At 40.1% G+C, this 23319-nt stretch overlaps 1 protein-coding gene across 2 annotated transcripts in view; it reads left to right on the forward strand.

The window, feature by feature from the left end:
- Nucleotides 1-23319, forward strand: part of PIP5K1B (phosphatidylinositol-4-phosphate 5-kinase type 1 beta) — a 350214-nt gene that overhangs the window by 223234 nt on the left and 103661 nt on the right. For both annotated transcript variants that reach the window (XM_070794241.1, XM_070794240.1), the window contains 4 exons: nucleotides 17452-17663; nucleotides 18854-18937; nucleotides 19061-19109; nucleotides 22092-22176. In XM_070794241.1, the coding sequence (XP_070650342.1) occupies nucleotides 17452-17663; nucleotides 18854-18937; nucleotides 19061-19109; nucleotides 22092-22176 (430 nt within the window). The remainder of the gene's footprint in view (nucleotides 1-17451; nucleotides 17664-18853; nucleotides 18938-19060; nucleotides 19110-22091; nucleotides 22177-23319) is intronic.

Consider the following 23319-nt stretch of genomic DNA (forward strand, 5'->3'; position numbering starts at 1 on the left):
TTTTCTCCCATTCTGAAGGCTGTCTTTTCACCTTGCTTATAATTTCCTTTGTTGTGAAGAAGCTTTTCATTTTAATTAGGTCCCATTTGTTTATTTTTGCTTTTATTTCCAATATTCTGGAAGGTGGGTCATAGAGGATCCTGCTGTGATTTATGTCGGAGAGTGTTTTGCCTATGTTTTCCTCTAGGAGTTTAATAGTTTCTGGTCTTACATTTAGATCTTGAATCCATTTTGAGTTTATTTTTGTGTATGGTGTTAGAAAGTGTTCTAGTTTCATTCTTTTACAAGTGGTTGACCAGTTTTCCCAGCACCATTTGTTAAAGAGATTGTCTTTTCTCCATTGTATATTCTTGCCTCCTTTGTCAAAGATAAGGTATCCATAGGTGCGTGGATTTATCTCTGGGCTTTCTATTTTGTTCCATTGATCTATATTACTGTCTTTGTGCCAGTACTATACTGTCTTGATGACTGTGGCCTTGTAGTAGAGACTGAAGTCAGGCAGGTTGGTTCCTCCAGTTCCATTCTTCTTTCTCAATATTGCTTTGGCTATTCGAGGTCTTTTGTATTTCCATACAAATGGTAAAATTATTTGTTTTAGTTCTCCAAAAAATACTCTTGGTAGCCTGATAGGGGTTGCATTGAATCTGTAGATTGCTTTGGGTAGTATACTAATTTTCACTATATTGATTCTTCCAATCCATGAACATGATATATTTCTCCATCTATTTGTGTCCTCTTTGATTTCTTTCACCAGTGTTTTATAGTTTTATATATTCAGGTCTTTTGTTTCTTTAGGTAGATATATTCCTAAGTATTTTATTCTTTTCATTGCAGTGGTGAATGGAACTGTTTCCTTAATTTCTCTTTCTGTTTTCTCATTGTTACTATATAGGAATGCAAGGGATTTCTGTGTGTTAATTTTATATCCTGAAACTTTACTATATTAATTGATTAGCTCTAGTAATTTTCTGGTGGAGTCTTTAGGGTTTTCTATGTAGAGGATCATGTCATCTGCAAACAGTGAGAGTTTTATTTCTTCTTTTCCAATTTGGATTCCTTTTATTTCTTTTTCTGCTCTGATTGCTGTAGCCAAAACTTCCAAAACTATGTTGAATAGTATTGGTGAGAGTGGGCACCCTTGTCTTGTTCCTGACTTTAGGGGAAATGCTTTCAATTTTTCACCATTGAGGATAATGTTTTCTAAGGGTTTGTCATATACAGCTTTTATTATGTTGAGGTATGTTCCTTCTGTTCCTGCTTTCTGGAGGGTTTTTATCATAAACAGGTGTTGAATTTTGTCAAAGGCTTTCTCTGCATCTATTGAGATAATCATATAGCTTTTATTTTTTAATTTGTTAATGTGTTTTACATTGATTGATTTGCGAATATTGAAGAATCCTTGCATCCCTGGGATAAAGCCCACTTGGTCATGATGTATGATCTTTTTAATATATTGTTGGATTCTGTTTATGCAAGGACTTTTAAAAGCTTCCTACCTATAAATCTTTTATTAAAAGAAAAAATTTTTTTAATAATTGTAGATTTGCATGCGGTTGGAAGAAAAAGTACAGAAAGATCTCATATGAGATCTTTATATGATCTTTAAGTATATACACTTTACCTAGCTTTCCCAATGGTAACATCTCATAGCACTTTTGTACAATATTGCAACTAGGAAATAGACATGGGTACAATGCAGGGATCTTTTTCAGATTTCACCAGTTTTATGTGCACTCATTTGTATGTGTGCATGGGTATGTATGTATATAGTTTATGCAGTGTGATGCATATATGTATTTCTGAAACCAACATGGTCAAGTATCTTGACAGGCAACAAGTGACAATTCTTGACACAAATCCTTCCTGCCCCTGTTTTATATGTAGCCACACACAGCTTCCTCATCCTGCCCCTCCCCAGTCTCTTGCAGCCATCAGTGTTTTCCGTCCCTTCAGTTTCATCATTTCAAGACTCATACAGGTGTAACCTCTGAGGAACGTATTTTTACTCAGCATGATACCCTTGTGATCCATTCAAGTTATTTTGTATATTGGTGGTTTGCCCTTTTTTTATTGCTGAGTTTCATGGTATGGATATACCACTTGCTGAATAACATGTAGCTTTCTTTAGTTTTTGACTGTTACAAATAAAGCTGCTATGAATATTTGCATGAAGGTTTCTGCATAAGCACAAGCTTTCATTTCTCTGCTGTAAATGCCCAAGTGCAGCTTCTTTGTTGTATGGTAAGCATGTGTTTACTTGGGAAGAAATTGCTAAACTTTTTCAGAGCAGCTGTACAATTTTGCATTCCCACCAGCAGTGTATGAGTGATCTAGTTTCTTTTCATCCCCACCAACATTTGCTGTTATCACTATATTTTATTTTAGCCATTCTTATAGGTGTTTATTTAAGTCTGTTGTTAAAAAATTACTTAAGTATATACTTCAGCAAAGCAAAAGATAAATCCAATAAAGAAGTAGTTTGGGGATATAGGAAAGAGGGGTAAAAATGAAACAGAACTTACCATTAAGTCTAAAAGCTAATCATACATCTCCGGGCCTTAATGTAATTGCTAGGGATTTCTGAGGAGAGGCCCAAAGTATAGGACTTTAGCACTAATAATATGCTGTGACTTTAATGCTCATAGCACTTGATCTAACTCTGTTCTATAGCCTTTGGTATTTCTACATTATATTGTGATTACGTGGGTACATGGTTTGTTTGCCTACTAAAATCTGCTCTCTAGGAGAATAGGAATTGTGTGATTTCACTTTCCTACCCTTCAAAACACTTAGCAGAATAGCAGTTGTCTTAGTGTTAGTCCTTTTTTTTTTTTTTTTTTTTTTTTACCACTTTCTATAGTTTATTTCTTTGCTAGCCTATTCAGTAGGAGAACTTTTTTTGTAGTTAAAAAAAATTATTATCACTTATTTGGCTGCGTCAGGGCTCAGTTGCGGCATTTGGGATCTCTGTTGTGGCACACAGGCTTAGTTGCTCCGTGGCATGTGGGACTTTAGTTCCCCGACCAGGGATTGAACATCCCCTATGTTGGAAGGTGGATTCTTTTTTGTTTTTTTTGTGTTAGTCTTTTGATGTTCATGGGTCACAAAGAGTCAGACACGATTGAGTGACTAAGCACAGCACAAGAGGAAACAACATTTTTGAAATGATAACTCTTGCCTAATTGATAAATATAATAAGAGCAAGCTTTGATAATAGTGTACCAATGGTCAGATATGAAATAGACCTAGAGTTAATCATTATATCAGTGTTGTGGATTGGAAAATAATTGAAGTCCATTTATATTGCTCATGTGTCTAGTGTCTGTTGTTGTTGTTTAGTCACTAAGTTGTGTCTGACTCTTTCACGACTCCATGGTCTGTGGTCCTCCAGGCTCCACTGTCCTTGGGATTTCTAAGGTGAGAATACTGGAATGGATGGCCTTTCCAGGTGACTCAAATGGTAAAGAATATGCATGTCTCTCCCTGTAAGGCCAGAGACCAGGTTTGATCCCTGAGTCAGGAAGATCTGCCGGTGAAGGAAATGGCAACCCACTCCAGTATTCTTGCCTGGAGAATCCCTTGGACAGAGGAGCCTGGTAAGCTATAGCCCACAGGGTCACAAAGAGTCGGATATGACTGAGCGATGAACACACTTTTTGTCCAGCTGTGGCACTGGCTGCATTTCAGCTTTCATGCAGGTGTGTGATAGAAAGGGGCTCCAATTGCAGTAACACACGGGGCAAGATGGTCAATACTAGAGAATTTCAGGGTAGCTTCAAAAATCAAAATACTCGTCTATGTTGCTGTTCATACCTGACTTTCTACTCAGCAAGAGATACCTCAGTTTGAGCCAGACAAGTAATTCTCAGTATTTCAAAACGAGCTATTCCAGTTTTGGGTAGAGGGAGAGTTCTGTCTTAGAAATAACCTGTAGGTAGATACCAAAGTAGCTTAATACCCAGTGCATGATTTTGTGGACAGTAAGGACACACTTCCAAGGCCCAGTTCATCTCTAGATTGTTTCCATTAACATTTATTATGGACTTGCTCTGAGCCAGGCAGTGCTTGACATCACAGATAGATTGTCTTATTAATCCTCACAACAGCCCTTCAGAGTGAGTGCCATGATTCTGTTTTGACAGATGAAGTGGGGACTCTGGAGAGGTTCAGCTTCCCCAAGCCTGCAGAGCTTAGATTGCTGGAGCCAGGACTCTTTGGTTCCAAAATCCAGGTTCTTTCATCTGTACATTCTCTGTAGTAGGAGTAATGGAGGAAAGTCTGTGGAAATGAAAGTGTTTAATTGATAACTTGGATGCAGACAGGATGGGTTGGAAGTGCCTGGTAATGGATTTTCTAGCTCTAACACAGAGCTGGTGAGGACTTGATGTAGGAGGTAAGAAAGGACTCCATCAAAACAGAGAACTTGGTTTGGACGGTGCAGTGAATTAATGAAGTGTCTCACAACCTACTTGAAGGAAGGAGGCAAAGAGGAACATAGTGCCAAGTCACTGAGAACCACAAAGTAACATTAGTAATCCAAACATTTAATTTTGAAAGTTTAATGAAAAACATAATCAAGCCCATTGACACTTGCCAACTGTTACCAACATGTGTGCATGTGAAATCCTATTAACTTAAAAGCAAAACTTCTTTCTGAGAAATGTGATGGTTTACAGTGGAGTTGATTGTTTTTCCAGTCTGGCAGAGAGGGAGATCAGGGACACAAAGTGTGTCGTTGAATCCTGTGTAGCAGCTTTTAAGAATCCTCATTAACTCCAGAATTGGAAGGATTATTGAGCCAGTAGGTTTTTTTTTAACCCTCACTTCAAACCAAGTGGAACATTATAAGAATGTCTACAGTAAAGAATAGAAATGGGACACTGAAAATATCTTCCTCAACCCCTTTAAAACTCCTTTACTTTTTCTTCCTAAAAGAAATATGACCTAAGGATTAGAGCTCACCTGTATCCTGAGGTGTGGCAGTGGTGGTGCTGTATCTACCTAACTTGCATTATAAGTAAATTGTCACATGTAAATAAATATAAATAACAGTAATGCCCATTCAAGGTAACTAAAGTCTTTGGGCTTTATGAAATACATATAGTATGTGAGGGTTTCCTGCTTTTGTGAGAAAAGAACCTACCTGTCTTTGATTTTGTTGATGACCCTAGGTCTAGAGGTGAGGTCAGTGGAGGCCCCAAGTGGGAGGACTCACAGAGAATCTGAGGGCAGGGAGCAAAGGGAAGGAAATGTCCCCACAACCATATCCTCCTCCACTGGGGAAATCCTGGGAAACCAGAGCACAGAGAGCAGGAAGAGGAAGTGGCCATGGAAGAGTTGGGGCATGATGGTAATATCCCTGGCTTTGAAGATGTGTCTGGAAAGGCTATGAAGTTGGCCAGGGTGGATCTGTTGTGGATGCCTGGGTAAATCTGTCACACAGATGACCATGTAAGTTAGAGTTGTAAATACTCCAGCCCAGGGAGACAGAGGGGTGGCAAACCCCAGCAACTAACAAAATGGAGTTGACCTTCCATAGTTTAGGAGAAATTTCTGGAATCTGGTAAGAGACTGAGTTCCAGAGACTTAGGAAGTATTTGAGAGTTTTCAGGGCCTGGGAAAATGTTACAAAGTTTAAAAACTGGTTCAGAAATATGCCCTGGGGAAATGCTTTTAAAGAGTGAAATCAGTTTGATTTTTATAGGGCTTTATTTTATTCATTCAGTATTCAGTGTACATTTACTCAAATACTCATATTCTGGAAAAATAGGGCTTCCTTGACTGTCTTGGGAAAGGCAGGGTACTTCTCGGGCCACACTTTGGTTCTAGTTCTTTCCCCAAAGATCAGCACTTACTGGCCTCTGAGAGGCTTTGGCTCGTGTGCACGGCTCTTCGTTCCTGTCCCCATCGCCAGCACATTTTATATGCCTCCCCTCTCCTGCAAGTGACTGTCCCTTTGATGTCATCAGTGTTCCTCCTTCGAAGACATTTTTTGAGTATTTCAACCCAGCAAGTGTAACACTTCTCTCCTCATTTTTGTTCCTCAAAATTCTACCCTCTACATTGTGAGGTAGAAAATCTCCACGGGAGAATTTCTTCCTCCCCTCTTAAGAGTGAAATGGCCAAGGACAATCTGTTTTTAATGAATTTATTAAATTTCAACTTTTTATAAAAGATGCATCTGTGCATTTGTGTACACAAACACTTGGGGAAAAAGTATTTTAAAAAGAATGCGTAGTCCACTGGATGTATCAGTTGTCCTTAGGTAGTAGGGCTGCAGGGAGGTTAAAACCTAATCTTTATTTAAAGTGTCCTCATCCACCCTGAAAGTGAGCCTGGCCGCAGTCTGATCTTGTTAACGTCCTCTCTTCATTTCTCCACATGAAGACCTCATTTTTAAACTTCGCTTGTGTCCAGTCAACCCCAGCTGTTCCCAAAACAAACCATTCTAGATGCCATCTCATTGTTTGCTATATTTTCACCCGATAATCTGGCTTCAGATGGTACGGACGTTCTCTGTAGGTGGAGACTCACAAGCCTCTGATATTTCTGTTTATGAAAGAGCTATATAACTTTTTCTAGATTATTAGCAATTAGAGAAAATATGTCAACCACTTCATTCTCCAGGAGCAGAGAAAGCAGTGGTTTGGGATTACAAATTTACTTTCTCTGCACTCAGATGCATAGGAAAATTAGACTCACTTAATTTTTCCATGACTACTCTATTTTTTTTTTCTTTTTTCATTTTTATTATTTCTTTGGCTGTGCCAGGTCTTAGCTGTGACACCTGGGATCATCAGTGCTTATTGTCGCATGTGGGATCTTTAGCTGTGGCATGCAAACTCTTAGTTGTGGCATATGGGATCTAGTTCCCTGACCAGGGGTTGAACCCAGTCCCCTTGCATTGGGAGCATAGAGTCTTAACCACTGGAAAACCAGGGACCACTGGACTTTTCATGACTACTCTTGCTCACTAAAATCCACAGTCTTGTACTTGCCAATTATTATTTGTCTCTCCAAATTTAAACATTCGTGTCTGAATTTAAATAATAATCTTACTCAAAATTGAACTCCCTCTCAGGACTGGTATAGACTAACCTTTTATCAGTCCATTTTGTTAGGTAAACGTCATCAAACATGTAGGGTGTGGATCACATCTTGACAAGGAGACTAGAATATTGCACCAGAGCATATTGCAGAATATTGCACTTTATATTCTATTTTCACCTCAAACCCTCACCCTCATGCTCTGTGGGACGTAGCACTGAGCTGCCATCTTGTACTTTCCTTAATTTTGACCGTGTACATATATAATTGTTTCTTAATTAAAATGCCTCAAGACCCCGAAGAATTCATTTCTAGTGATGCCTCCCGCAATCTGGGTTTCCTGTCACTTCTTAAAACTTACCCTATGGGTAGGTACTTATTGTTCTTCATAAATTGTAAGCTTTTCAGTACAAATGGAGACTTTCCCACACCTGAGATTCTGCCTGTCCTGTGGAACCTTGAATGATCTCAGAGCATGGCTTGGCTTGATTTCTCTGGCTTCAAACCATCACTGGAATCTCAGTTGACAAATCCTTCCTTACCTTCCTGCTAAATTAACTACATGTCATTCAACAAATAGTTTCTAATTCTTGCTCTGCATATGGCTCTGTGCTAAGTCTGTGGGAGAGAGAAAAGTGAATAGGGTATGGCCCTTGCCTCAAACCTTAAGGCCACACAATTGAGGTTTTATTTATTGTGGACAGATTCTCCCATTCTTCTTTGCTCTCTTTGTTTATTAAAGTGAAGAGGAGAGAGAGGAAGACTTTTTTCCTCTTTACTCAGAGACAGTTCACCGCAAGGAGTGGACCGTAGTAGGTGGTGAGAAGGTGTCAGGAATCGCACCTCGTACATTGAAGTGGGCATGGAAACTTGGGCCATGAGTGGCCTCTGAGTCTCACTGGACAGCTTATCAGCCCAGTTTCTCAACTGTCCCATCACTTAAGCCACAGTGAAGCAAGTCACTTCTAGTGATGGCAACTAGAAGATAGAATGGGAAGTACTTGACAGTTTTTAAAATAATTGATTTTCTAGTGCTATAAGGTATGCTTCTATTTCTTTAAGCTTTTTAAGTGAGCAAAAAAGACCTTTTTACATGTTTATCAAGCACAGCTTGATATTCTAAGTCACCACATTAGACACAGTGAAAAACCACATTATTGCCATCACTAAATTAGAGACTGAATATTTATTTCAGTCTGCTCTACCAGTCAAAACTGCTTGGCTTGTCACAGCCTGTTTTTTTCTCTTTATCATATTAGCAAAGAACACTCTGAGCTGTATTGAGGAAATTAAATTAAATTTAAAAGACAGCTTTCGGCTTTAACTGAACTTGCACATGCAAGTAATTCTGGGGCTGTATTCCAAGGAGTCTACTTGGGGAGGAGTGGCATAGCCTTGCATCCATTTTACCCTAAGCCAGTGCGTCCAGGAATGTCTACTTGCATAAAATCTTCAGGATACTGTTTTGTCTTACTGAATTAACATAAATGTTTTTGCCAATCATTTTGCTCAAATAATCCCTAGTTACTAAAGACTCCGTTTTTAAAAAGTAACTACAACCTCTTCATCATATCTGTAGAAAATTAATAATTCTTACTAGTCAGTGTTCAAATTTCTAGTTGTATCAGGGGGGAAAAACCGTTTTTTTATAGTTTGGATCAAGGTTTAAATAGGGTCTACTGGTTAACCACTCCCCTTTACCCTCGTCATTTATTATTTCATTGATACTTGTTGAAGAAATTGGTTTGTATATTCCATTGTCCAGATTCTCCTGGTTATGTTTCTCATAATTTCTTTCAGTATACACCTCTTTCCCCTTTCATTTCCTATAGATTGGTTGTTGGATCTAGATGTTTGACCACTAACTAGATGCTTTAATTCATTCAGTTCAGTTCAGTCGCTCAGTCATGTCTGACTCTTTGCAGCCCCATGAATTGCATCACACCAGGCCTCCCTGTCCATCACCAACTCCTGGAGTCCACTCAGACTCATTAGGTGTTGTAAAATGGTGGTGTTCTTATTTTATCACACATTAGCTAGACTGCTCAAAGGATTTTTAAACAAGAGAGTACCAAGCACATAGCTGTTGTTGTTCAGTTGCTGAGTCATGGCTGACTCTTTGCGACCCCATGGACTGCAGCACACCAGGCATCCTGTCCTTCACTATCTCCCTGAGTTTGCTCAAACTCATGTCCATTGAGTCAGTGATGCCATCCAGCCATCTCATCCTCTGTTGTCCCCTTCTCCTCCTGTCTTCAAAATTTCCAAGCATCAGGGTCTTTTCCAGGGAGTTGGCTCTTTGCATCAAGTGGCCAAAGTATTGGAGCTTCAACTTCAGCATCAGTCTTTCCAGTGAATATTCAGGGTTAATTTCCTTTGACTGGTTGGATCTCCTTGCAGTCCAAGGGACTCTCAAGAGTCTTCTCCAACACCACAGTTCAAAAGCATCAATTCTTCAGTGCTCAGCCTTCTTTATAGTCCATCTCTCACATCCATACATGACTACTGGGAAAAACCATGCTGCTGCTGCTGCTGCTAAGTCGCTTCAGTCGTGTCCAACTCTGTGCGACCCCATAGACAGCAGCCCACCAGGCTCCCCCGTCCCTGGGATTCTCCAGGCGAGAACACTGGAGTGGGTTGCCATTTCCTTCTCCAATGCAGAAAAGTGAAAAGGGAAAGTGAAGTCACTCAGTCGTGTCCGACTCTTTGCGACCCCATGGACTGCAGCCTCCCAGGCTCCTCCGTCCATGGGATTTTCCAGGCAAGAGTACTGGAGTGGGGTGCCATTGCCTTCTCCAGGAAAAACCATAGCTTTGACTATACGGACCTTTGTCAGCAAAGTAATGTCTCTGCTTTTTAATATGGTGTCTAGGTTTGTCATAGCTTTTCTTTCAAGGAGCAAGTGTCTCTTCATTTCATGGCTACAGTTGCTGTCAGGCACATAATAGGTGCTCAATACAATTTTTAATGACTTGATTAATTTCTATAAGAGCCCCCCTAACATGGAAAATTATTAGAAACTCTGCTTGCCTTAAATCTGATTAAAAAGCATCTTTTTCCTCCTAGAATCATCATCCTTCTCCACTTTGCATAAGGCATGGTTTACAGATGAATTCTGTTCTATTGCCCCTGTGAATATCTCCTGGTGCTGGAACCATTTTTTAAAAGATTTATTTATTTTTTGGCTGTGGTGGGTCTTCTCTGCTGCACACAGACTTTCTCTAGCTGCGGCGAGAGGAGCATACTCGTTGTTGCCGTGCGCAGGCTTCTCTGTGCGGTGGTTTCTCTTGTTGTGGAGCACAGGCTCTAAGCTCACGGGCTTCGGTTGTTGCAGTGCAGGCTCAGTAGTTGTGGCTTGCTGACTTAGTTGCTCTGTGGCATGTGGGATCGTCCTGGATGAGGGATCAAACCGGTGTCCCTGCATTGCAAGGCAGATTCCTAACCACTGAACTGCAGGGAAGCCCAGGTACCATTTTTAAAATGGAGCCATTTTTCAGCAGTCTTTTGGACTTACCTGATTATCATCCTTTCTCAGTCTTGTGCCAACTTAACTTCACATATCTTACAGATTGGAAGAGCAGAGAAATAGAGGACAGGAAAGCTAAGGAAGCCCTGAAGTGTGTTTCAGAACAGAGCCTCCAACCTAAACTCAGCACCAAGCACTCCTGGATGCTTAATGGGTCTTTGAAGTTGACCCAGCCTGTGACATGCCCTTTTTGCAAACGCTTCCTTAAAAGAAATGTGATACTCTTACTAGATTCCAAGCTCAGCCTAGTTTATAGAAAACAAGCTTGCCTTTTATCTGCCATTTAGTTGTGTGCCTACAAAACAGTAAATTAAGAGTCTCTAAATAACAGCTTGATTTTTGTCCTTGACAAAGTGGATATAAATACTTTTGGTGTGGGAAGGTTTGAGAATACTGTAGGCTATTTTATTTATTTTTTTCTGACAACATAGAGTACAGAATCACAGTAAATGCTTTCAGTGCAGAAGATTTTTCACAAGCATTGTAATTGTGAAGCGCAATATCCAAGTTCTTATATTGGAGATATTAATGTAAGATGTATTGCTATACATTCTTTGCTGCTGAATATTTTGTTTTTCCCTTACTTTTTCATATGGAAAGCAGTGTAAAAATGCATATTTCTGCTCTGATCAGAGTGCAAGCAGGGAGCACAAAGTAAAACAAGTCTTTGGTGAATGGAGCAGCCTTATATGTATGATAGGAAAAGCATAGATAAACGGATAGTTGTATTTTATTCCATAGACAGGTACTAATAATGTGCTTGAGTTTTCAGAGGGGAGATGTGTTCCTGATATTTTGTGTAGATCATGAGTCTAGTCTTTATGGAGGCAAGAATTGAGATAGGCTTTGAAAAACCAGTAAGGTTTGAAATGAGGACCTTTAAGAAGAAACGGCCTGAGCGTATTTAGGGGTAATTATGGGATTTCAGTTTGACTAGCCTGGGAGGTGTCTCTAGACAGATGGTAAATAGCAGATGTTGGCTGGGGCCACAGTAGCAAGGATCTCAGTGTCACCTGAGCAATGGTGAGAGACCGCAGGCTTTGAGGAGGGATGTGAGGTGACCTGGTCAAGTGAAGGGGTCAAGAATGAATCAGAAGAAGAAAGGGAAGTTGAAATCAAAGTATTAGCAAGGAGGATGATTTTGATTATAGAAGCTGCAGGATTGGGAAACGTAATGAAAGGAAAAGGAGTCGTGGAGTCCAAAATCCACATTAGGATGATTTCAGAGAAAAAGTGAGAAAGAAGAGTTGGAGGTTGCACGGAGCCGGTGAGGGATGAGATGGGGAGGGAGGCCGGAGGAGGGTTCAAGAAGGAGGGGACACATGTCTACCTATGGCTGACTCATGTTGATGTGTGGCAGAAACCATCACAATATTGTGAAGTGATTATCCTCCAATTAAAAATTAAATTAAAAAAAAAAAAGTTTGGGGTTGCAGCAGGACAGTGTACAGAAATGTCCAGCAGAAGGCTATGGGAAATATACGGGACTGGAACTTAGTTCAGATTAAAGATAACATCTTAGGAGTTGTCTGTGGACCAATGATAGTTGGAATCAACCCCTAAAATATTCTTAAATCTATCCATGTCTCCCTTGAGCTCCCCTGCTGCTGTGTCATTCAAGTGCTATCATTTCTTACCTGCTCTGTTGCTGCTTTCCCATAGTTAAAAGTAGGTCACCATTTTGTGGGGCAGGCCTTGCTTCAACCTGTGATGCAAAGCTTGCGTAATTTTGAGGATGGTGTAGTTGTCTGTTTTATTTACCCCTGAAGATCTGGCAACTTCCGTGGGGCCTGGCACAGACTAGACACTCAACTTATTTTTTTCCAGGGTACTAAATGAATGTCACTATAGAAAAGTAGAAAAAAAGGAGTTGAAGAGAGAACTCTGGTGAATATTCCTAGAGCATAGAGGAAAGTACTGGGAAAAACAAATAGGAAGGCAAAGAACCAAGAGAAGGTGGGCCTTATAGCTAAGGATGAGTAGAGATTCCAGTGGGGGTGGTTTATTCTACAGGTGGTGGAGAGCAAGGGCAATAAGAAGAACTAGCACATACTGGATGCTTTTTCTATGTCATGACTGTCCTAAGACTTCACGTGGATGAACTAATCTTCACACTAACTCTGTGAGGTAGGTGTCCCTATTATTTCTATTTTATGAATGAGGATACCAGGCCCAGAGAGGTTATATACTCTGCTCAAAGACAACCCAATGGGGGAGCCATGAGTCAAACCAGGCCACCTGGCTTTCAGGCATGGAGTCTTCTCACCATGCAGTCATGCTGGCTCCATCTAGTTGAGGAGCAGAAAGCAGTGTGCAGCGGGCTAAGGGCTATGGCACAGAGGATGGAAAAGGAAAAAGAACACCCATCTTTCTGACCTTTGTCTGTGAAAGGAGCATAGCGTTGCCTGCTGTTCTAAGCTGTGGCATCTCCCATGTTAGGTCACCAAGTCTACAGAGATTGTATGTGAATGAGAGCCCCCCTGATGCAGTGCCAGCCATGAAAGCCTAGAGGATATGCTTTATCTTGGAAGAAGTAGTTTTGAGCATGTCTTCAGGATAATGTAGCAGCTGCTTTGACGTTGGCTTTTTTTTTTTTTTTTTTAAACCACATTCCAGTATTATTACTGACTTAAAATAGTCCTTGAGAAAGAAGAGAAAAAATAATCTGGCTCTAAGGATAAAAAAACACTGTGGTATTTCAACTTACTTTCAGTTTTGCATATGTCTGTGAATCCTTCCTGCTTTCTCTTTTTCACAGGTGAGAGAGTAAGGTCTGGCCCAGCTGGATGGGAAAGCACCTGTGTTTGCCTTGCAGCTGTTTTGCAAAGCAAATGCACGGGTACAGGATCCACCAGCAACAGTGAGGTCAGGCCGACAGTCTGGGAAAAAAGCGTGCACCTGAGTGGCATACTAGACTGGTGTCTGTCGTGTTGCAGGATGTTGCACCCTCTTAACACTCACACGTTAAGGTTCTGGCAGATTTATTGATTCCTTTCATTAACGATCCGGGAAGATATGAATAACAACTATTTTGTTCCTAATTGATGCACATCTGCTGTGCACATGACTAAAATCTGTTCCCAGAATTTTTCATTGCACAAGTTTGGGAATTTCATTTAAAATATACGTCTATATATTTATCTTTTTCTTTCTTAACATTTGTTATGGATGGTGACTTTGCCTAAGCCCAAATCCAACTATCATGCTCAGATTTCTACACAATAGGAAGATAACTTATCTTTTTTTTTTTTTTTTTTTTAAGACTTTCACTTGGAAAGTAGAAACCTGGCCTCTTGAGGACAATCTAGACCCTTCAGATATGTTGGCAATCCAATTAAAAAGTATAGAGAAATCTAATCTCTGTCTCAAACTTATTTATAGCTTTTTCTTAGTTAATTCTCTCTAAGTTTTGGCTTGTATGTTTTTTTAATAAACCCAGCCTGATATTTGACCACATAAAGCATTGAAATTGCTTCTTGCTTTGTCCAGCCTGACTTCACATCACTTAAAAAATACGTATGTTCTCTGTGGCCTGTCCTTGAGCAAGAAAGGAGACTACAGGTACAGATAAAGCCATTGTTTGAATAGTGCATTAGACGATTACTGTAAGAAACTTTAAGAAAGATTATTATATAAAGAAAGCTTATTTATAAGCAGAATTAATACTTGGGTACTTTGCAGAGAAAAATGAAACAAATATGACGGTGTCCAGGAGTGCCTTTCAGTTTTCACTCTGGAGGCCTGTGAAATGTGTACATTGTCTTGGAGACTGACTAGAATTTGCTCTTGAAGCCAGGTCACTGCTTTGGGGTTACCAGTGGACACTTGGGGCTGTACAGAGCACAAGGCTGTGATTTTCACCCACTGAACACAGGACTGTTCCCTCAGGCAGATTGCGAGGCCATTATTTTATAACCCATTGGCCAGAATTGCTGTGTCAGCCAACCTTTTCCTGTTGAGCATCCACGCGGTGCTCCCCGGTGCCATGAACCCAGAACTTCTAAAGGAATTGGGACACACCAAAGGGATACTAGCAAGCAGGCTGGAAGTGCGGTCATATTTTCGTTGGCTTTTTATGAATATCTGTTTTCAGAAGTATAACCCCAGGGTGTCTGCTTCCAGCTGACACCTCACATGTGAGCAATGAGTTGTAACCATGATGATAACTAACAATGAACTGAGCACTTTCTTTGTGTTAGGAATTTCTCTAAATTACCTGCATTACCGTATTTAGTTTTCCCAAGCACCCTGTGCAGTAGCTAATGTTATTGCCACCATTTTTACTGAGGAGGAAACTGAAGCCTGGGGAGGTGACGTAATCTACCTAGGGTCACAGAGTTTGTGCACTGTGTTCTGCGTGTCCATCTCCAACATTCGTTCTAAGAAGGGACATGCCAGCACTGATACATGAGAGCAGGAAAACTGGTATCTGCAGACGGTGGTCATTGTGCAGGGTCGCATCGTGTCTGGATGGGCACTGTTCCCAAGCCTTTCTTTCAGGATGGTGGGGAATTGGAAAGGCTAAGATCTATCTATGCTTGTTTCTGTCTGAAGAAAGCATCCAGTGTCTGTTAGTGTTTTCTTTTAAGAGGCTGGTCCTTGGCAACCCTGATGCAGGCCCATCTTCCCCAGCTCTGTGTTGTATTCCAGAGGGGCAAGGCATGGGTGTGCCTCCATAGGGAACCAGCCCGTGGGTCTAAGGCTGCAGCACTGGGTCAGTGGTAAGGAGCTTCTCCTGTCGCCCTTCCTTCTTCCTCCAGTCTTGGAGTCCCTCTTCCTCAGGTTGGGGAAACTGGTTCCACTTTGCTGTCAGGCCAGTTTGTGATATCCTGGCTTAGAAAGTTCCAGGGCCTATACTGCTTAAATAATAAGATTCTACTCTTATCTCTTGCCTGCCTCCTTCTGAAAGTATTCAATTCAGTTTACTGAAAGGTAAATGGTGAGCACTCAGGATTAAGTAATACTTCCAACCCACTTAAAGTTTCCTCATTGCCAACAAAGATACATAAGACCTAGGAATAACCATATTTTCCAAAGGCCATATACGTCATAGTTCACAAAAATGAAAAGTGAAAGTCACTCAGTCGTGTCCAACTCTTTGTGACCCCATGGACAATACAGTCCGTGGAATTCTCCAGGCCAGAATATTGGAGTGCATAGCCTTTCCCTTCTCCAGGGGATCTTCCCAACCCAAGGACTGAACCCAGGTCTCTCTCACTGCAGGTGGATTTTTTACCAGCTGAGCCACAAGGAAAGCCCACAAAAAATAGTTCACAAAGCCTACCATTAAATGGCATCCAGTAAGTGGCAGCCACAAGTATTTGAATCCTCAGACAACAAAGACCCTTCTTTGTTGTTGTTTTAGTATTCAGTCGTGTCCACTTCTTTGTGACCCCATGGAATGTAGCCTGCCAGGCTCCTCTGTCCATGGGATTTCCCAGGCGCAAGATGCTGGAGTGGGTTACCATTTCCTTCTCCAGGAGATCTTCCCAACCCAGGGCTCAAACCTGTGTCGCTTGTATTGGCAGACGGGTTTTTTACCACTGAGCCACCAGGGAAGCCCCGACCATTCTTAAGTATGTCATAAGTGTCTGATCAAAAGCAGTTGACTGAGGGAGAAGGAGAAGTGTAAGATATACACTTAAATTCAAGATATACACTTGAAGTTCAAGTGTGTACAAGTTCGAGATATACACTTGAACAGAATTCAGTGTAATGCATACGTATTCAATCCCTGGTTAAACAATTATCTATAGACTCTGATCTCTGAAGGCATTTCCTAACTAGAGTACAGAGATACATTGTCATGTTGGTTCAGGGGTAGCTATTCGCCATCAGGCTGTTCTTTCTGGGCTGTTTTGATTTCCTGAGCAGCTTTGTGTGAGAAATGCCAGGTGTCAAAAAAATCTGTTGTAGAGGAGAATCATAAACAAACCATTAGGAAAAAAACTTTATCATATAATAGAGAATATCCCATTTTCCTGAACTCCCCCTGAACACTCTTCCTCAGTTGAAGGGTCCTGAGTATCAGACTTACCCATACTCAAGAGCCATGTTGCTGCCCGCCCCACGTCTCGATCATGTCTCCATTTTTTTTCCCCCATCTCCTTTTTCTGGCTACATCCAGCTTACTTTTAATTGCTTCTCTTTCCCACTGTTTGCTGAGTGGATAATTAAACAGTAAGTCCTGTTCTTTGTTGAGACCATACTTTTAAAAAAAGACTTCCTACAGGGAACTGATGGTAACTTTGAAAGATAAGCTTTGAAAAGGGGGCCCCTGAACTTTAGGAAGATGAAAGTTTTGAGAACGGAATTCAGGTAAAAGCCCATTCCAGCTGAGTCTTCATGCTCAGGAGGGTACAGGTTTTTAGAGACCATTGATTGTTGGTTTCTGTCCTCTAGTACTTAAGGTGCTGGAGTTGACCACCTGGGTTCAGATCCCAGCAGTGCCACTTAGGAGCTGTATGATACCGAGCAAATTACTTCCTGTGTGTGCCTCAATTTTTTTCATCTGTGAAACAGAGACAATAATAGCACCTGGCTTAAAGAGTTGTGAGGACTGAATCAAAATGAACCATTTAGCACCTGGACTCATGGGAAGTGTTCAATAAATGCTTAGTAAAACATTCATGGAGTGCTAAAGAAAGATGTACTTACTTTAGATTTGTGTAAAAATATCATATTGGAACCATGGTGACAGTGGTTACTGCATTTGACCTAATAATAACCTCCAATGTTTTTACTTTGATTTTTCCTCTGTCAGCCACCCCCTTGGGAGGGAAGCAGGAGCTGCTTGTCTATGTATCTCTCTGATCCTGGGCAGATGAGAATTATAAGCCATTGGCCTGATGGGCCTCCTGGTTCTTTTTCTTACTCAGGTGCTGGAAAGCTTCAAGATCATGGACTATAGCCTTTTGCTGGGGATCCACATCTTGGACCATACCCTCAAAGAAAAAGAAGAGGAAATTTCCCAAAATGTGCCTGATGCTAAGCGGCCTGGGACGCAAAAGGTTCTCTACTCAACAGCAATGGAATCCATCCAGGGTCCAGGGAAATCGGGAGACGGAATCATCACAGAGAACCCAGACACGTAAGTGCAGCCGTCTGCCCACACACCCCTTGATCACGGCAGACAACGTCACTGGGTAATTAAATGCAATCATATTCCATTCATGGTGTCTCTTTAGGAATAGATTCCTACCTGGCACTAAAATGGATCAGGCCAGCCTAATTTCCTCTCATCCACAGATAACTGGATGAATGGCAGTTTTTTGAGTCATTATGCTTTCACCCACATGGTTTCTTTTTTCAAATGGCTCCATAATTTAACAATGGCTAAAAATGTTTTTATTCCTATTTACTACATATTCAAAACATCCTTCACAAACAGGGGGGATATACTTTGAATTTGAATAAGCATGCATTTAAGCAAATACTTGCTAGAAGTGATGTCTGCAATTCAGAACTTTTTATCTGTGTAAGAGGATTCTGTTGTCCTAGTCCTACATCCTGACAGATGTGATCACTTGGTTCAGCCAGATGTGCAGCATTAGGTTACATGTACAAAGTGCTTATTGACTAACAGAAACAGTTACAACCAAAGAAAATTGTTGAATTGGTTGACTGTACCACGTGTGTGTACTAGCCGAGCAAAAAGACTGAAAGAAAGAAATCATTTTCCTTGACTATAACTGCCTATCTTGTAAGCTTCTTCAACGGTGACTAAACCACAGACATATTTTACTTTTATGAAGGAAATTCATACATACTAAAGTTTTTAATCCTTCCTATAAATCCATCTAATAAGTAATAACTTATGCAGATGAATAAATACAGAGGAAAGATGTTAACAGTAGTTATCTTTGCATCCTTGGAATGGATTCTTTATATATTTTTATATATTTTTTTTCCTTTGTGCTCACCTATATTTTATTTAAAAATTTCACAGTAAACATATAAAAGTGTTGCATTTTTGATGGGCAGTATTTTGAAATACTTTAAAAATTCTTGCTCATGGTTTTAAAGTCAGAATAATTTTTTAATTGAATTCTTCCCATCCAACTCTTCAGAACTGGCAACTGTGGTATTATTCTCCTTCTTGGAAAGTACATCTTTCTTGATTCCCAGGAAGACTTTAGCTGAAGCCAAAAAAAATAAAAAAATAAAGATGAGAGTCCATGATTTTTAGAGACTAACCATTTTCATTTACAGTCTATTTATTAGAAATGATTTTTAACTTCCTGTTCACATAAAATGATTTTTCTTTTGCTCTGTTCACAGAATGGGAGGCATTCCAGCTAAAAGCCATAAGGGAGAAAAGCTACTCTTATTTATGGGCATTATTGACATTCTTCAATCATATAGGTAAAAAATTGGGGGGAATAGTCTTTTATTATTTCAAAATAATTCAATGAAAGGTTCTGAGAATTCACCAAATGGGGTTGATTTTACATTCTTACTTTTATTTTTCTGTATGTTTATATTTAGATTAATGAAGAAGTTGGAACATTCCTGGAAAGCTCTTGTTTATGATGGGGTGAGTGATTTATCATGCTCCTTGTGAAACTGGATTATTTTTCTGATTTCTCAGAGACCTTAGTGTATGTCTAGGAAGCTGTGTCACTTGAAAAGGAGAGGAAACAAATATCTTTATAAACTCAGAATCTCAGGCTTAGCAGATCAGTTCAAATCTAAGAATAAAGACAACATAAATGTGAATGGCTCTTCAAATAGAGGCCATCCACGTGGGTGAACAGGTAGAGGCCAGGAAAACAAAATGATGTCTTATTTTGATGTGCAATCTAAAGGACCCAGTTAGGAGATGATGAGAAAAAGCTAAAGGCTTTTCATAGGCACTGGAAAGACCAGTAGGACAGTTGAAGTTCTCCCAAAACTAAGCTTCAGAGGGGGTTGAACCTGAATTTGATGGTGGTCAGCTATAGGCTGGAATCCTGCATTTAAACCATGTTACTAACCATGTGACCCAGACACATTGCTTGCTTCTCATCTCTTAGTGTAGTTTCCCATTTATAGCAGGAAGCTAGTAATAGTACCTGTACCTCAGAATATTTCCCTGGTGGCAGAGTGGTAAAAAATTCACCTCCAAGCAGGAGACGCAGGTTCAGTCCCGGGGTTGGGAAGATCCTCTGGAGGAGGTACAGTATTCTTGCCTGGAAAATTCCACGGACACAGGAGACTGGTGGACTACAGTCCATGGGGTCACAAAGTGTCTGACACAATTTAGTGCGCGCACTGCTACACTCCCTGCCTCATAGGCTGACTTGAGGGTTAAGTTAAATAATGCCCTTTGGTGTTCAACACAATGCATAACACATAATAAGGACATGGGAAGGGAAAACTTTTAAATTGTGTTGGATTTAAATATAACAAAGGTTAACTGATACAAGAATGTCTTTTGCACCCAGAAATGGCATGACTGAAGAAAACAATTATCAAAGAGCAGTCTGTCTACACACACACACACAACTTCCTATCTAGAAGTTAAATGTGAACTTCCTGCTGCTTGACAGAACATTTATGGCCTCAGCCTCACTCAGTTAATAACTCAGAGTGACACTTCCAAAGATTGTATTGGTCAAAGATTTGCTCACATATTTTTTTAAGATGTTAGCAGATGCTTTTCTTTGGAAAAAAAGATAAATTATGGATGCTATTCTTCTCTGTTCCTGGAAAAGAACACTTCGCTGTCTCAGTTCTGAGGAAGACTGGTAATAACCTCTCAGCATGTCAGATCTGCATTGTGTCCACAGGCTAAGGAAATGACCTTTGTCAAAATGCACTTTTAAACAACAGGTTCACAAGTTTGTTTCTGAGAATCAAATTTAGGCTTCTTATTCAAATCAAAGATTCTTTTTTAAGGAAAGGCCAAGATGGAAGGTTAGTTTTTTTCCTTCTAGCTGAGAAAAGTACCAACTACATAATGCCTTGAACATGGAAGGGAGAGAGAGTAAACACTTTGATTCTCCTCCTGTTTATTGACAGTTTCAATTCCCTGTTACCAAATGAGACTTCTGCTCCAAATGGTCTAGTCTCTATTGGTCAGATACTTCTAAGGAGCCCCTACCTTTGTTGAAATAAAATATGTCTTCTGTTTTTCAGTGTCCTTTTTTTTTTTTTTTTAAGAAAATCTCTGTGCTGACTATATATTTATGTAATTATAAGCAATAGTTAAGACTTTTTTTTTTCTTTTTACAATTGTGCCTCTCCTTTAAACAACGCTTCCTCATACCAAAAAGAGCCACAGTTTAACCTCTCTTAGAAGGCAAGGGCTGACTCAGTGATCTTACATCTTACGTATTTCTAAATGACTGCACTTGTGAATCCATGTCCACTTCCAGCAGAAACTGACAGAACACTGGGGGGAGTGCATGTCAGACCAGTGGGAAGTTTTCCATCACATCTGCAGGATCACTGATAGTCTAGAGAACATTATCACTTGGCAGAGGATTCCTCCATGCTGTGTCCTTCATAAAACACTGATTACAGAATTCTCTTATGCTTCATGTAACACCCAGTTTCACAGATGAAAAGACTGAGGCACTGAGATACTGTCTTTACCCAGGATCACAGAGCTCTTTAAAATTAGAGCTAACACGAGAACCGGGTCTCTGGATTCTGGTCCAATGTGTATTTCTTCTTCCAAACCCACTGCAGACGATATTATTTAAATATAAATTTTTAGAAGTTTCTCTGTTGGAATCCATGAACCTCAAATCAAAATGGAACACTAAATAAGCAAATTTACTATTTTTAGGAATGTCTATCTCAGATAGCAAATAAGTGACTGCTGAATAAATATATGGAATTAGCTCCTTCATCTGTCTTCTTTCCTGGACTTGTAATAAAATGCCCCCTCAGTCCTAATGACTCCTACCAAGCATGAGAGAATTGAGCTAATGATTTAATTCAATTCAGCTGTATCTAATTAGTAGCTAATCGAACATAACAGGGATCGTCAGTCAGCCTTATCTCCTAGGAATCGTCGTGGTGTTTACATACCTTATTACTGGAAAGTGAAACCAGCAAACTTTTTTTTTTGCTCTCTATCTCAACCTTACATTGGGGTTGTTTTGCTTGTTTATGTCCCAGTTTTGTTCTGACTGAAAGTGATTATGTCTTTGTTCCAGATGACACTTGAGGCACTGGTTGCCTTATATGTTAAAAAGTGGAATTTAAAAGCCCCTCGTGGTGGACAGTGGATCAAGGATTAGCTGTTTGGGTTTATAAAGCAGAGTCTTTGCTATCTCAGCCCTGCCCCTCTTCATTATCTGTTTCGCCATGAGTATCTGGAATCTTTGCTCAGATTGATCCTTGTGCTTTTTGCCCCAGCTCGGCTCCTGTGCACACGCCCACAGGCATCACTCATGTCTGGCTCCTAACATCCACACCTTCTGGTTAAGGACATTGGCTAACAGAAAGCTGGTTGCATAGAGCTTTCTACTGACTCGAAACAAACTGTGTGAGAGGTAAACCTGTGGTACCTGATTTATCTTTTCAGGACACTGTTTCGGTTCATAGACCCAGCTTTTATGCAGACAGATTTCTAAAGTTTATGAATTCCAGAGTTTTCAAGAAAATTCAAGGTAAGATTTTTATGAATTTCTTTTTTTTTTTTACCCTCAGCACTTAATGACTGGCTTCACTTTGTAAGATTTTTATTGAAAGCATTTGAACTATTTATCTCCCCAAAGCAGTAATCAGTAATTGTAGTTAAATATCTTCAGTTTAGTTCAGTTCAGTCGCTGAGTCATGTCCGACTCTGCAACCCCATGAATTGCAGCACGCCAGGCCTCCCTGTCCATCACCAACTCCCGGAGTTCACCCAGACTCACGTCCATCGAGTCAGTGATGCCATCCAGCCATCTCATCCTCTGTCGTCCCCTTCTCCTCCTGCCCCCAATCCCTCCCAGCATCAGAGTCTTCCAATGAGTCAACTCTTGGCATGAGGTGGCCAAAGTACTGGAGTTTCAGCTTTAGCATCATTCCTTCCAAAGAAATCCCAGAGCTGATCTCCTTCAGAATGGACTGGTTGGATCTCCTTGCAGTCCAAGGGACTCTCAAGAGTCTTCTCCAACATCACAGTTCAAAAGCATCTGCCAGGTGCTTATTGATGCCATAATCATTAGAGTCCAATTTTGTGCTGGAAAAAATATTAAACCATATAATATATTGGCTAAATACATTATGATATAATTAAATAATGGGATAATATGAAACAAAAATGATGTATTAAAGCACATTTAGTCCTTATAGCTTCATTTACATGTATATAGTTATTGGCCTGCATACCTATACGGACAACAAAATTCTAGTGGGGTATATAAAAATGTAGTTAGTCTCATGGAATATTCTCCAAAATAGACCATATGTGAGTCCTGAAAATATATTTCAATAGATTTTAAAAGATTGAAGTCATGAAAAGTATCTTTTCTGATCACAACAGAATAAATAAAGAGCAAAAACTAGAAAATTCACAAATATGTGAGAATTAACACATGCTCACATATTCAGAAATGTGTGAAAATTAAACAAACAACTACCAATGGATCAAAGAGAAAAGCACAGAAAAATTAGAAAAAACTTAAAGATAAATGGAAATGAACATACACATTCCAAAAAATTATCAGTTCATTTGCTCAATCATGTCTGACTCTGTGCAACCCCATAGACTGCAGCACGCCAGCCTTCCCTGTCCATCACCAACTCCTGGAGCTTACTCATGTCCA

The sequence above is a fragment of the Bos indicus genome, chromosome 8, assembly GCF_029378745.1.
Source record: "Bos indicus isolate NIAB-ARS_2022 breed Sahiwal x Tharparkar chromosome 8, NIAB-ARS_B.indTharparkar_mat_pri_1.0, whole genome shotgun sequence".
Taxonomy (NCBI): domain Eukaryota; kingdom Metazoa; phylum Chordata; class Mammalia; order Artiodactyla; family Bovidae; genus Bos; species Bos indicus.